The sequence below is a fragment of the Trifolium pratense genome, linkage group LG5 (genome assembly GCF_020283565.1).
Source record: "Trifolium pratense cultivar HEN17-A07 linkage group LG5, ARS_RC_1.1, whole genome shotgun sequence".
Classification (NCBI taxonomy): domain Eukaryota; kingdom Viridiplantae; phylum Streptophyta; class Magnoliopsida; order Fabales; family Fabaceae; genus Trifolium; species Trifolium pratense.
Window position 1 is genome coordinate 11,026,421 of NC_060063.1, and position 16,180 is coordinate 11,042,600.

Genomic DNA, 16,180 nt, shown 5'->3' on the forward strand with positions numbered 1-16,180 from the left:
TATGTCAACATGCTTAATCACTAAAGAAGATGAAGTAAAACTATGGCACCAAAAGCTTGGTCATCTTAATCTAAGAAGCATGAAGAAAGCAATATCTAAAGAAGCCATCAGAGGACTGCCAAATCTCAAAATTGAAGAAGGTAGCATATGTGGAGATTGTCAGATTGGAAAGCAAACCAAGATGCCACATCCAAAGCTGCAGCATCCTACCACTACCAGAGTTCTTGAACTTCTACACATGGACTTGATGGGTCCTATGCAAACTGAAAGCTTGGGAGGTAAAAGGGAGAAAAACAATGTGGTATTAAGGATCAGAAGTGATCATGGTAAGGAGTTTGAGAACTCCAGTTTCTCTGACTTATGTGCCTCTGAAGGCATCATACATGAATTCTCATCTCCCATTACACCACAACAAAATGGTGTAGTAGAAAGGAAAAATAGAACTATACAAGAGTCTGCAAGGGTAATGTTACATGCAAAGAAGCTTTCACATGGTTTTTGGGCAGAAGCTATGAATACTGCCTGCTATATTCATAATCGTGTCACCCTGAGATCTGGAACAACAACTACTCTATACGAATTATGGAAGGAGAGGAAACCTACTGTTAAGCACTTCCATGTGTTTGGAAGTAAATGTTATATCTTGTCTGATAGAGAACCAAGAACTAAAATGGATCCTAAAAGTGATGAAGGCATATTCTTGGGATACTCAACAAATAGCAGAGCCTACAGAGTATATAACTACATAACCAAAACCATGATGGAATCTATAAATGTAGTAATAGATGGTATTTCAAGTGAAGTTGTGAAAGATGATACAGAAGATGCTACAGCATCTATCCAAGGTAGTATAGATTCTGAAACTATTGAGGAATTCAAGAATGATACAGAGGTTACTACACCTGAACCAATCTTTGCTACTTCAAAGAAAGGGTCATCCATTCGTACTCAAAAGAATCATCCTACAGATCTGATTATTGGTAATCCTAATCATGGAATTACTACTAGAAGGACACTTGACTTAGTTCCTAATGCTTGTTTTGTTTCTAAGTTTGAACCCAGAAATGTGATGGAAGCCCTCACTGATGAGTTTTGGATAAATGCTATGCAAGAAGAGCTAAATCAGTTCAAGAAGAATGAAGTTTGGGACTTAGTTCCTAGACCAGAAAATACTAATGTGATTGGTACCAAGTGGATCTACAAGAACAAGTCTATGCTAGAGGGGTATTGTAATGCTGATTGGGCAGGTTGTGCAGATGATAGAAAAGGCACCTCAGGAGCTTGTTTCTTTTTAGGCAACAATCTTATATCCTGGTTCAGCAAGAAACAAAAGTGTGTATCTTTATCTACAACTGAAGCTGAGTACATAGCTGCAGGAAGTAGCTGCTCCCAGTTATTATGGACGAAACAAATGTTATTGGAGTACAATGTGGTACAGGATGCTATGGCATTGTACTGTGACAATCTTAGTGCCATCAATATTTCAAAGAATCTTATCCAACATAGCAGGACGAAACATATTGATATTAGGCACCACTTTATTAGAGACCTAGTTGAAGAAGGTATTGTGACTCTTGAGCATATTTCAACTGAAGAACAATTGGCTAATATTTTTACTAAGGCTCTAGATGCGGTCCAATTTGAAAAATTGCGAGGCAAACTTGGGATTTGCCTATCTGAAGAGTTATAGCAATTATTGCAAGTGTGGCGTGCAGTTTTCCCTTCAACTTATTTAGTAATGCACGCTGTTATGGGTAATGTTGAAACATCTGAAGATTTGGTAAGAATTATGTGTTTGTTGATGATAAGGATGTTTCTTGTGGTGAGAAAGTATTTGTCAGAGAAAGTTATGTGGTGTTCTCCCCTGCTGTGTTTAACATTTGTTGGTAATGATATTAGCGCTCCAACTGAGGTCAAAGATGACTCTGTGTTGGAACATGTCAAGAAGAGTGTTCCTGAGAAAGATGTTGCACATGATGCTACAACATCTGCAGCACGGGAAAATTTGGATAACATTGTTATACCCGAGTCTCCAGATGATGTTATTGTTCCTGACAAAGAAAAGGGTTCTGAAGCAACTACTACTGATAATGTTTTTGTTCATGATATCTATGTGATCCCTTATGTTGATGATAGTGGTAAAACTATGTTTGTTCCTTTGAATGTTGATGAATCTGCTGAGAAAGATTCAAATGTTATTTATGTGGACAATCTCAACCTTACTGAGAGGACTCCTGCTTCTAGTACTAGGAGGTTAAGGAGCAATGCTGGTAAAGGTGTAGCTGTTTCTAATGTTCCTGTCAAGATTGCCAAGGAAAAGAAAATCTATGTTCTTAAAAGACAGTGGAGTAAGATTACTAGGCCCTCTGAGCCAAAGAAGAAGCTTTTGAGGAGGAAGACTATTTCCTCTAGTGATTCAGAGTTTGAGGAAGACCAACATGCTACTGCATCGCCTACAGCATCCTCAAAGAAGTCTGTGAAGAAAAAGAGGATCCCTCAAGATGTATCCCCTGTACCCATTGACAACATTTCCTTTCATCGTTTTGAAAATGTTGACAGGTGGAAATTTGTGATAAAAAGAAGGCTTGCTGTGGAAAGGAATTTAAGTGAAGTTTTTTTTACAATGCCAAAAGCTTGTTGATTTGAAACTGTTCTGCATGACTGTTTGAAGGTACACATGCTGCAGACTGTGCTGCATCATCTGCCAATCAGTCATCTGATGTTTTGCCTAGGAAGCAAATAATTGTTGACCTCAAGGTGTTTTCCAATGTCCATCCTGGTGTTCTTAATGATATTGCAGGTGGTGATACTGAGGTAGAGGAGGAGGACTCTGACGCAAGTCCTTCTATGTGACCTGCTTATGCTTTATTTGCATGTCCTTTTGGATTTTAATTTTGTGGGCTACGCCCTGATGCTCTCTGGATTGTACCATGCATAAATCCATGTCTTTGGGTTCGATACTCCAGGTTTTCTATGCCCTGATGGTTTGTATATGCACTTTATGAGTTCCTATGCTCTGATTCTCTCTGCACTCTTTGTTCTCTATGATCTAATAACTCTGTGGAAATATGTATTTTGCTCCTACTGTGTGATACTGACTTTATTTGTCAGAATTTATGGCTAAAAAGGGGGAGTAATATGTTGTGCATGATGTGATGCATAATGCTATAGCATCTAGTATAGCATGTCTGTTTTATGTGATATGCATGTTTTGAGGGGGAGTGAATGTTTATGCATAAATTGAGGGGGAGTAGGTAGAATTTATTTTTCTACTACTTTTAATATGCATGCTTATATAGGAATTTATTTTTCCTATTCTCTGTGGCGTTGCTTAAATTTTAAGGAGTTTATTTCTCCGATCTTGAATCCACTATGTGAGAGTTTATTTCTTTCTGTCTGTACTTTGAGGCTAAGATGTGTTATGTTCCGCTGTTGCATGCCTCTGATGCTTACGTGCTAGCTATCTATTCATCTGATGAATTCTTTTACTTTCTTTCCTAGTTGTGTGCGTATGTTGACTCGAAGGAAAGTTCAAATAGCTTAGCATCGTTCTACTTTCTTTCCTAGTTGTGTGCTTATGTTGACTCGAAGGAAAGTTTAGACTGTATCTCTCTATGCACTGGCCTAAGGTTGTTTTAGCCAAAATTTGCCAAAGGGGGAGATTGTTGGTGTTTTGATTGGCTACATTTTGCAAAAGCCAACCAGCCAGATGCTGAACTGAGATGCTGTAGCATTATAGTACAGCATACTGAAGCTCTGTTTTCGTGCAGAATTTTTATTTCAAATCTGAGTCAAGATTTGCTTCAATTATATATTCAGGCACGTGCGTCTAGGCAAGACGAGACTTACTCAGCAAGTTTTATTGAAGTCGGTCAAAGGAAAGTGATTTAAAACAAAAATATAATTATATTATATTTTTGGCGTTTTTTTTTGTTTGGTACAACATGAAACAAACAAATTATATTTTTGAAATTAATTTAGGGTTGGGCCGCAATTCTCACAGCTGTACAAGTCTGAAGACCTAACTTGGACATCAAGACAATTGAAGACTATAAATATGTGAAGCCTCAAGCCTTTACAACTCATGTATTCTAAACCGTGTTCTTTACAAAGTGTGAGTTTTTAGGGTTTAGAGTTTGTGTCTTTTGTCAGCCTTTCTTGTGTCAATCTGATGCAAGTTTAGGACTGTGTTTGTGTTGTTTATTGTAAGCTACTCCTAAGCTTTGAAGCACGGAGTTAGTGTGTGTGATTCACTCATAAGCTTTTAAGCAAGAGTGTGGTCTAGTTTCTAGGAGAGTGTCTCCATCCTGATTATTATTATTGACAGCAACATGGTATGTGTTGTTAGAGGGAATTTGGGACGGGGTCTCATTATCTAAGAGGTTCTTAGGTAGGATTGCACGGGTAGTGTCTAGGTGATAAGTCAAGTACCGGGTGTTGGTCGAGGGCTTTGAACTAGAGCTATTATAGTGGATTCATTCCTGGATTGGTATCCCCCAGAGTAGGTGACGTTGCACTGAACTGGGTTAACAATTTCCTGTCTTATTTATTGTTCTGCAATTTATTTATTTATTTACTGTGTTCTGCGACTGTCTTGCTGCAACGTGTGCTATAGCATCTTGTGCAGCATTGTGTTCACTGCGTGCCAGATTACAATATCGGTTTCGAGTCGGGTCTCGGGTTCATGCTCACCCTTTCATAAGAATTACAAATAAAATATATAGTAAAACATAAAAAGACTACTTGACAAAAAAAAAAATAAATAAAAAGACAAGACTAGACTACCCTTAATCTATCTAGTTATAATAAAACTCGAAACAAAAAATAGAGTATTATCTAAGTGGTCGGACGACAACGTGACTACAAGTATACAGTCGTGTCGTGTAGTTTTAAAAAGATATCGAACTCAAATGACCAATAATTGACCTACCGTTATCTAATGCCACTGTGTAAATCTAAGGCTTAATGATTAAATTAAAGGGGATTTAAATTATAAAATATATTTTTTTTTATGATTTTTAAATTAATTTGGAATAAGTATTACTAGGATGTGCTTTTAGTTGCTTCAGAGGGTTCAATATTTAAATCGTGCTAGATAAAATATTTAGTTTTCGAAACTATATAGTTTTAAAAACACTAATCTCAGCTCTCGCAAATCTTGACTAGTATCATAAATTATAAAGGTGGTGCTTAACTCTCGTCCTCACACCCGCTAATAAAATATTTTTTGGAAAACAATATAATTTGATTAACTCTAATCCCAACTCTCGTTGCTAATTAGAGTTAATGTTCAGTTTTTACTATCTAGTAAAAGTCTCACGCTCTCGCTCTATTGATTTTTACTTTAATTAATTTTCACTCTCGTGACAAATTATAATCGTTAAAAAATAAAAACTGCTTTGAGAAAACTCGTTTAAAAACAGTCGCACGACTATAACTACCGAACCCCTATTAACTCCTAATTACACATCCTAGCAATATTAATTTAGCTAGACATAACTAAAACTAAAGACATAAAAATAAAATAAGCAAATAAATAAAAAGACATAATAAAAATAAAAATGAAAATTAAAAGCATAAAATAAAAGCAATAAAATAAAGACAAGAAATAAATAAGACAATAAAATAAGAATCTGAATTAAAAAGGCAAAAAGTACGGACACCGAAAAATAAAATAAAACTCTCAACTTAGAAAAGAAAACCTTGTGGTACTAAGCCTAGTTCTCAATTCTCCAAGTCAAGTGTTGTGTTTACAAGTGAAGAAAACTAGTCTATTTATACTAAAATATTGTTGGAACCAAAACATAGTTGGCCTATGTGGGACTTGATGCAAAATAGCGCCCGGCCGTGTGATCAAAAAATGAATGGATGGCCATGATTGGAAGGTGGCGGCCGCCACATAGGGCAGGCTGGCGTGCGCCACATAGGGCTGGCAGGCGAGCGGCATTTGGCCCAAGCTGGCTAGCTGCACGTGTTTGTTTTGTGGGCTGCACATGTGTGGCCCAATTGGCGGCACATGCGTGGCCTTTTGTCTATTTTTGCTGCTTTTTAGTCCGTTTTCGCTCCTTTCTTCAACTCGAATGATTTTTATCTGTTTATTTAAAATACGAGAAATAAGTAACAATTTATATAGTAAAACTTCGAAATCGAAATAAAAACATATAAAATATAATAGTAAATTAACTAAATAAATAGCATCTTTTTAGGTGTATCACTAAGCTTCATTTTAAAGATCACCCTTAATCTAGTTATGTGGCACTATTTTCACTATTTTCCTTTAGTGAAAGTAGGTTTCCATAGAGCTAATTAAACCCATCTCAATCATATTTAGCATCAAGCTGAAACTTATTATAAAGGCCAATCTCAGCTATCAAGTGTTCTACAAACAGAATCATTAAATAAACCCAACCATTCAATATAAGCATTCACAATAAGATGCATCACTAGACCAGAAAGCATGTAATCATGTATCAATGATTAATTGAGTTCCAAGAAACCAAGCCCTAAAACACTAAGGAAACAAACCACACATTAAGTAGGTAAGATCCAGTAAATTTTACACCCTGAAGAGTTTCCTTCTAAATAAATTATAAATTATTCTAAACATTTCCAACCAGTTATTTGAATGACATAATTACATTAGGTTTCATAGTGCATATGTATATATACTAATGTCTCCTGAAGCTATCAAGGCAGACATGAAATCAAAAGAACAAAAACAACAGTATATTCATTAGCAGGACCGAAGATCGGTGTCTCAGGTATTTCATGTGATCAGCAACAGAAGATATGTCCAAGCAATGGGGTTAGAATGCCACTGCAGCACTGCTAGTGATTCATGTGCTTCCTCCATAATCTCATCAAGAACTAGGTGTTTGATTATCTGCATGCAAAAATCAAGTATAGAATATGAAGCCATAAAACAAGTGCAGGATAGCAAATCATCATAATACAGGTACCAGGGGTTTGCTTCTCTTGCTCCATGCGGCATCCTGTTACGTAATTTTATTTTTTCTCTAGAAGACGCGGCTGATGTGTTTAGAGACATCTTTAGTCTTTACTAAGCAGTGCCTTATTTTACTAAATTTTTCTGATTGAGAAATGCTAACAAATGAGTGAAATTGATGCAGGTCTTAGTGCTACTACGTTAAAAACGGGACCCACGTGATTTATTTAGACCCACGTGAATTTAACTCACTTAAAGTGTCGGAACAAGTATGTTACTAGTGCTTTACTAGTCTGATTATATTAGTTTCTATTTTAAAACTCCTAACTGTAAGATTAATCGAATGGCTAGTATGAGAGGAAACCTAATTGTTGCATATGGACGTCTAAGGTTTTCCTTGTTGAGTATGTGGAAAGTGAGCAAGTTAGAAAACAGAGAACAGGTTTAAAATTAGTAAAAATTAACGTTTTATTTTCCTCCTCATTTTTGTTGCACCAGACGAGTGTGTGCAGTAGCCTTCATTGGAATTTCCTCCATATTTTCCACATATTCAACACAACAAATCCACACTCATTAAATCTTAGGGCATCCAGGTAGCAACAATTTGTATTAACCGTGTCATTGTAATGAAGTTTTAAAACAGAGTAGAAGAACACACCTCCAACTTGATTTTCCAAACGAGCCACAATGTGTTTTCCGTAAGTATATTTCTTCAAAGCATGAGCATGGACTCTTATGTGAGAGAGTAACATTGCTCGCTGATTATCAGAACAGATATCAATAACCTTCTGAATCACATAATTCGCATATTGGTCTTTCATCATTGTCTACAATGAAAATCAAAATACGATCAAGTAAGATAGAGTACAAATCCAAAATGACATGAACTATCCTGTTTTTTAAGCATTATTCAAACTACATTTAATGCTAAAGAAATTTCAACCCTAGTAAAGGTTTAAGATAAACTCAAACATTAAATATCAAAGAATCTAAGAGACCAACATATAATAATGTAAAAAATGGATGCTAGAGCATGTTTGGTTGCTTTCTAACAAGTATATCGATGTAAAATTAATGATATGATGTCAATGTAAAATTGATTTATAATGACATTCTTCTAAGTCTTGCTAAATCATTATTAAAACATATTTCAAAGATACAATCAATACCAAAGAAGACAGTGAATGAAAATAAGTTCTGTTTTTGTAAGAAAATAGAAACTCTGAAGAATAATTAGCCTGTAACTAAGCATTTCTAAGTTTGAACTTACCAATAAATTATCATTTTGCCCATCAGGCCCAATAATCTCTACAATTAACACTTCCCGTTCAGAGGCATCACCGTATTCGAGACATTTCTCCACAACATTCGAAGCAAACTTATGCTGGCTAAATTGACAAACATGTCCTGACAGCTTGCTGATTATTTGGCTCCTTTCTTGAGGCTTTCCTCTCTCCAACACATGCTGTGATGACATAAGAAAACACTGTAGCTTAGAAAATTTGTTGAAAAAATATTGGCATATGAAAGTACAGCAAACCATAACAAGGATCCAGAGTAAAAAGTAGTTGGTTATATTAGTAAAACCATAATTAATCTACATCAAATCAAGCATCGTGAAAATTCATGAATGAATTAGAAACAAAAGACAATAATCTCACATGAAAATGGCAAGAAGAAAGGACCTCAAATTCCCCTTCAAGCCATGCAACGACAGACAAACTTTGATTATATTGTGTTTCATTCCCTCATTTAGCTCTTCAAAAACAAAAATATCGTGTTTTATTGCCCATGGTTTTTTAAATATAAGAAGTTGATTACAAATGAGAAGATCACATAAGATTTCCAAAGGCAAAGTTATGGTTTTATTCCCAATGCCGCTCCACAACACCCCAATTGTGGGTCTATTGGCTGCAATTCACTACCTAGCATAAAATTTCGTTCAATCTTCATTACATGGTTAAATACTACTTGTAAACACCTGACATCACTGTCAAACATCTTTATTACAACCGAAGCAGTGCCTTCTCCTATTAGTAAAGTTGACTACATGGATCAAATGATGTCACAAGTCTATTGCAAATTATGCCTAATTCTAATAACAAACCATGTGTACCCTTGCATTATGACCTGTCATTTTTATTTGTTTCCTCTATTTTTACTATTTTGGTTGCTTGGATTTGAAATACAACCCTTCACCTCTCTAAGCACATCATTGTATGCCACTATGCCCTTTATAGCTCAACGAAAATCATGTGCCATTGAAATTGGAACCATGTGTTCGAATGAATGGGTCTAAGTTTATTGGAACCCTTTAAACTGTTGTGCAAAACTCCTCGGGATGGTTAAATATAGGAACAAAGGTCTTGACAAGTGACTCAGCTAACAAAAGATTTGATGCATAAAACAAACGCTAACAAAATATTCAAGAGGGCTTAGGAAGAAGTTAACAAAAACAAGAATTGGAAGAAATAAAATAAATAAAATATTAAAAATAAAATATAAGTGGCAGCTGAGAAAGTCACAAATCATGCTAGTTTACGGTTACTATATACTATATCACAGGGTGTCGTGACTTGTTTCTAATATGCACCAGAAACACCGTATGCTAAAAACAAATTATGGTATAGAAGATCCAGCAACTAACCTGGGTAACATAATTACCATACTGGTCCTGAGCTAGAGAACAAACTGACTCCAAGATTTCATCCACAATGAACTGACACTGAACCTCATCTGTACAATGCTCCAGAATTCTCTGCAGGAAACATTATCCTACTTAATGCATGACACAAAAAGAAACTGCTTTACAGGAAAGGGAATGCAATAGCGATACCTGGACGACTCGACAACCATAAGGATGCATTGATAAATTAGCAACTTGACCACGAAATGCAGATAGTATAAAGCCAATTTTTTTGGTAGGAATAGATTCAATGCACTTCTGTATTACATGATTCCCATTTTGATCACGAACACATCTCATGATATTTCCATCTAGCTCACGAACAAGCTGAGCTTTCTGTTCATGCTCAATAACCTCGAGTGCCTGTATGGACATAAAACAAATTTAAAAACATCATCTCTACTTTCCATAGAATCTTTGTGTTATAACCAAGACGTTGCTCTATTTTCAAATTTATTCGGTACCAAACAATCACGATTTAATAGAAAACAAAAATCAGGAAAGTAGTTACCAACTCTGAATTATGCAACTATGCTTTCTTCAATAGAATAGAATTACAAAATTTCAAAGGTATTTATCATTCAGCATAAATTGAGTAGAAAGTGTGATCTATCTACATCTCGTGGGATCAGAAAATAAATGTTTCTCTCTACCATAAAGTGCATGCAACAAAACTGTAGTCTGTATATATGGGGCGGGGAAAAAATTATCTGTAACTCAACCTACAAAGACAGGAGTTGGGTTAGTGATTTTTGTCAAGATGTTGAGGTGGAAAACAATGTATTCTCCAATGCCAATATGTTGTTTTCCATAATTTAAACAATACCATTCCAAGTTGGCCTTATTTTTGCTTTTCATAAGTGGGAATGTGGCATGACATCATTCAACTTATTATTATATGATAGAAAGCATGTAACTGGAACATAGTTTCACTTATATTATCATTTGTTAATAAGAGTTAAGTGGGATAACCGTAAGAAACAAAAAGGGGGGGGGAAAGTAATCTGCCAGGTCAGTTAGTGTGGATTGAGTGATTTCAGACCCAGCCCATCCTGCAGAATCAAATCAGCCCACCATCTGCAGTGGCTGCAGGTAAATCCAACGAACCCATTAAACATATACAGGTTTATCGGAGTCAAGATTCTTCGCATTTGTGATTTTATTTTTATTTAACTAAATTGCCGCCATGATTAGCATTTTTAACTTGATTGATTAAAATCTGCATTTCATCTATTCTTTGTTTCTTTCCACAACAAAAACCCCAGTAAAACCATAATTTCATTTCAAAAAACGCTTCCTCAATTTCATGAATAATACAATGGCAGTGTCTATGAATCTATCTGAACAGATTGGTCTTGTTAATTCCTACAATTTAGCTATAAAAGTAAATTTACAACTTTACAAGATAAGCAACTATTACTAGATTCAAATCAGATTTTATAAACTCTTCCCCAGAGGTGCTGGTGGTTGTTATAAAAGGAAAATTGATGTATACTAATATCACAAAGCTACATGAGTATAATAATATATTTGCCGTTCAAAAAAAAAAAAAAAGCTACATGAGTCATTATGATTATGAATTATATACCTTTTGGATTACGCGACAGCCATACATCTGCAGACTTAAAGGAAGTATCTGACCAGCCAGTTTATCTGCAAGTTCCCTCCTCTGCTCAGGGTTTCCATACTCAAAAAACTAAACACGAGGAAAGGAAAAATTAGACCAAACCAGTTTTGGAGTCAACAATTTGGTACTTAAATGTTAATGACGGTATAAAAACTCACCTTCTGTATTACGTAGTTACCGAATACATCAGTCATTAATTTAGAAGCATGTGGAAGAACCTCTTTGAACACCAATGCCTTCTCTTCAGCACCACAACTTTCCAACTTCTGTTGTATAAATCGACTTCCATGCTGATCAGCACTGGAGGTAAAAGACAGAGTGAACTTAATTTCCAAAACCAAGAATTTGGTAAACTAGATAGGTGAAGAGAGAGTTGAGAAAACTACTTGCCTAAATTCAACAATATGTCCAATAATATCGGATAATTCAAATCTGCGACCTTTGCCAGATTTCAACTCTTCAAGGAAGTTAACAATCTTGGGGTCTTGAGCACTTTCAAAGGACCTTGGACCATGCCATCCAGATAACATGCCTCCATTTCTACCAGAAGCTGGGAAAGGTTTCATTTCATTTCTACCTCCTGAAAGGCCAGGACTTCCTTCTGGATATCCAGACAAAACTGGACTGGGAAGTGGTGAACTTGGATACTGCATTACAAATCCTGTGTTTGGCATATGTCCATAATAACCAGGAACCGATAATCCACCTCTTCTTGAGTTCATATTAGCACCAGTTCTTTGTTCATGTAATTTTTTATCATCCAAATAAGCCCCAGTACCAGGCCTTTTTTGTGAATCATAAGGATTTATTTGGTTAACACCACTTGCTCTAGGTGCCAGTGGATCAAAATGACCAGGAATACCAAATCCATCCACAAAAGGTTGCTGATTATACTGCATGTAAATAGGATCACCAAAAGAAGGCTGTACAGGATATCCAAATTGCCCAAGGTACTTGTTTGCATGTATTATTTCACCTCCATGTGAAATACTACCCCCGGTCGAAACCCCGGGTGTTAGCGGGGTATAATTAGAACTAGTAGCTCCATCAACAACAAATGGTACAGCACCATGAGGAGGGTATGCAGAAATATATGGGGGAATAGCTGTAGGATTTAAAGTGTATCCACCAACATATTGAGGAGCATATGTGCCTGAGGCCTGCATATTAGCATAAAATGGATTTACAGATGCCATATAAGCTGCTGCTGTGGCATATAAGGGAGGTGTAAACCCCGATGACTGAAGTAGTGGCTGGACATCAGACAACTTGCTCAAATTATGAGGAAACTGTTCCCTGCCAACATAGGCATTGTTTACACTTTGAGAATTGGCACTAGGAACTTCATACGGATTGTTTTGTTGCGGGAATACCTGCCGTTGCATCATATTGTTCTGGTAGCTGGTCTTCAATTTTTCTTCATAACTCAGGCTTTCTGAATTGGGTAGATTAGATACACTAAGTGTCTTCAATTGAGACGCAACAGTTGCAACATCTAAGTTACTAAAACCCATTCTAGCTGTGGATTCAAATGTTGAAGAGCTTGCAACAGGGGTATGGACATCGACACTTGATGACACCCTAATATCATCCGCACTTGCAGTAGGTTTAGCAGACTCTACTGCAGTAACATGAGGGTCATGAGAAGAACTGGAACCAGCTTCTAATTCAGTTGGTTTATCCACGAGTCCATGACTTACAGAAAGAGACATATTATATACAGGTGACATGGTGCGAGGAAAATCCTCCTGAAAATATTAATTTTGAACAGAAATATTTGTATTCACAATCACATCTTTAATCTGGAGGAGCAACTAAGAACTATGTATGTGACAAAGCATGAGAAAGAGAGAATACCATAATTGCAGGATATACTACCAAATGCAGCAACGAAATGGAAAAAATATCATAAACATACTATTCAACCGTGATAATATGAACGGGAAATGAATGGGTATGTTATCGCAGAGAAGTCAAAGAAATTTACAAAATTCAGAAGTTGATATAAAAATAATTACCTGAATTAAATCAACCACATTTTTTTGCTGTGATGCCGATGAAGCTGCATCCTGTCTACGCCGTACTCCACTTGTCTTAACTAACTCATTTTCATATGCCTGTTGTTGGGGTGAATCGTCCTCAGACTCCTCCTTGTGTGTTGAAAGAGTTGCTTGCGGTAAATGTAAGGAACTGTTACTTCTATGTTCTGCAGAAGACAATCCCCAATTATTCCTAGAACTACCAGTACGATGCCCTATATGGCGGTTTTCCCGGGAAGTTAGTGGGGGAGGAAGTCTAGGGTTTAGGTTCACATTGGAACTGTAATATGCCAAATAAGCTGGATCAGCTCGTAACTGTTCTTCAGATTGGCAATTTTTTACAGCTCTGCTAAGAGTTGTCAAGCTTGCATCCTGGGTGTTCTGAAGTGGTAATAGGTTTTCTATGGCCAGAAATGAGCCTTCCATGCTGGGAGGTGCACTGCCACTACGATTGGGTGCCACATCCTTTGCACTACCACGGAACCTATGGCCCTTCAAAAGAATACCCAAATCCTCTGTCCCCATGTTATGAGGTGATGCGCCAAAAGCTGAAGTTTCAATATGTGACGGCCATTTCCCCCCGGCTTCTGAGATTCTAATTGGACTCTCTGTTGCCATACTACTGGAAGATTAGTTTGCCCTTTCTTTTGTGATGGAAATCAGAAACACGACATTGCCTCCTAAAGTGCCTGCGTCAAAAATTGTAGGATTAGCATAAACGTCTAATTTGAAATATATTATATTATGTAAGTGCTGTGCAGCTCAAGAAACTATAACTCAAATCAGTTAACGCAGTGAGTAGTGACAAAAGGTATTTATTTGAACACTTGTAGGTAAAAATTCAATTTTTCTGAATCCATATACCAATTAACACAAAGTTAAATAATGATGATAACGTACTTGTTCATAAGATTAATAGTGACTATTCAAAGGAAATATGAAAGCACTGATATCATACTGAAATTGGGGATTTGAATGCGATGCTACATGAAACATTTCTTGTAGACGATGATCACAGCAACAATTTCAAGTAACCATAAGTTATACAAAGAGGAATACTAACAACACACTCTTCTACTACTACACACTCTTTATAATTGGTCCATTTTTTTATAAAAATTGTGATCAACTTACGAGCCAACTGCATTGGCTTTTTTAACGCCGGACTGATCATAGAGAGTGTCTCGTAAAGTTTTTCAAAAGAGTGAGTTGGTAGCATTCCTCGTTGTAGTAAGGTATTAAACTAAGCAGACACTCAAACATACCATAAGAGCAACCCTATCCACTGATATTCCAATTCCAATTGAACAGAGACAACATAAGACGAAAACAGAAAAAATCATAAAAACATACCGCGAACAACCCTAACCACCGATATTCCAAATTCCAATTGAACATAGAGACAACATAAGACGAAAACAGAAAAAATCTTAAAAACATACCGCTAACAACCCTAACCACCGATGTTCCAATTGAACACAGACAACATAAGACGAAAACATAAAACAATCACAATATCCAGCCGACATAAGACGAAAATGGGATAAATCATAATTCCAAAAGAGTGAATCATATCATATTGTACCCCCAAAAAAAGATTGAAAAATGAAATACCAAAAATTACCAAAACCATATTAATTATCCATCACCAAAAGAAGAAAAATAAACAAAACTAAGCTAATCATTGCTTTTGAAACAAAATTAATACTACCCTAGTAGCCTAATAGTTTAATACTCTCACTCTCACCACAGAACCAACATATAGTACAAAATTCAAACAAAAAAAACAAATCTTTCATTGCTTACAAAAAAAATAATTGAAATGAAATCCCTAACCAAAAATTAGTTTTTTTTTTTGAAAAACAAGATTCTTTAACTGGAGAGAGGATTCTCTCATGTGACTGGTCAAAGTAATAATTGTTCTTTTCTCTCTCATCTTCCACGTTGACCAAAAACAGTGTAAGAAAAAAAAAAACTCAAATTTTTCATCAACTAATCAACCATGAACATGATGGTGATGAAGAAAGTAAGTATTACACGAAAATTCACCATAGATATGTAAGAAAGAATGATTGAAAGGTGAAATTATAGTACTACAGCTGAAGAAAATTCCATGCATGCACATGTATAATTACAGAGAGAGAAAGAGAGAGAGAGAGAGAGAGAGAGAGAGAGAAGAATTGAACCTGGAGTTGAAGAAGAAGAAGGTTAGTATAGTGAAAAATCACTGTTACAAAACCCTAGATTGTTAGAGAGAGAGAGAGTGGTGGTGATGACGTTGGTTTGAGAGAAATGAAATGAAATGAAAATGATGCGTTGAGGTTTGGGGGCGTTAATGTAAAGTGTTTTTGTGTGTGCTGCTCAGGACGAGGATCAGATATTTTATTTTTATATTTATTTTTTTGTCTTTTTAAAATCCATATAATCTAAGATGTCTGGGTATTCCATTTGAGGAAAGTACCAGTACCGGATACGTATCTGTATCAGTATTGGGTATGTATCCGTATCTTAATTTATTTTCATACATGTACTTTAAATTTTCTAAAAATGTCGTATCCCATATCGACACTATAATAATATTTTGAGTTTAAGAAGATGCGCAGACCGTAAAATAGTTTTACATAATTATTCAATAAAAAACTATCAATTTGTATGTCATATTAAGAAAGTGAGGTGACATAGTGACAAGGGAAAAAAACATAATTAGTATTGATTGACGGTGTAAAATTACTTTACATTCGATACATGTCTTTTTTTTTCATATTTTTTCCACATTTCCTTAAGCTTGATTGCTTAAAAAAAACATTAAGTTTGATTAATGAGTTCTTACTGAGACAAATTATTCGGAAGAATTTTAGTTCAAAATTTTTGTCGAAATAATT

The 16,180-nt window shown here is 35.8% G+C and overlaps 1 protein-coding gene across 1 annotated transcript; it reads right to left on the minus strand.

Moving 5' to 3' along the window:
• Nucleotides 1-6,444: 6,444 nt before the first annotated feature.
• LOC123885020 (pumilio homolog 6, chloroplastic) lies at nucleotides 6,445-15,677 on the minus strand. Its single transcript, XM_045934249.1, has 10 exons — nucleotides 15,485-15,677; nucleotides 13,278-13,987; nucleotides 11,650-13,007; nucleotides 11,418-11,559; nucleotides 11,221-11,328; nucleotides 9,783-9,995; nucleotides 9,594-9,704; nucleotides 8,217-8,411; nucleotides 7,605-7,773; nucleotides 6,445-6,883 (listed from the first exon to the last, which is right to left on the minus strand). The coding sequence occupies exons 2-10, from the start codon at nucleotides 13,914-13,916 to the stop codon at nucleotides 6,861-6,863; spliced, it is 2,958 nt and encodes a 985-aa protein (XP_045790205.1). The 5' UTR covers nucleotides 13,917-13,987; nucleotides 15,485-15,677; the 3' UTR covers nucleotides 6,445-6,860.
• Between the last annotated feature and the right edge of the window lie 503 nt (nucleotides 15,678-16,180).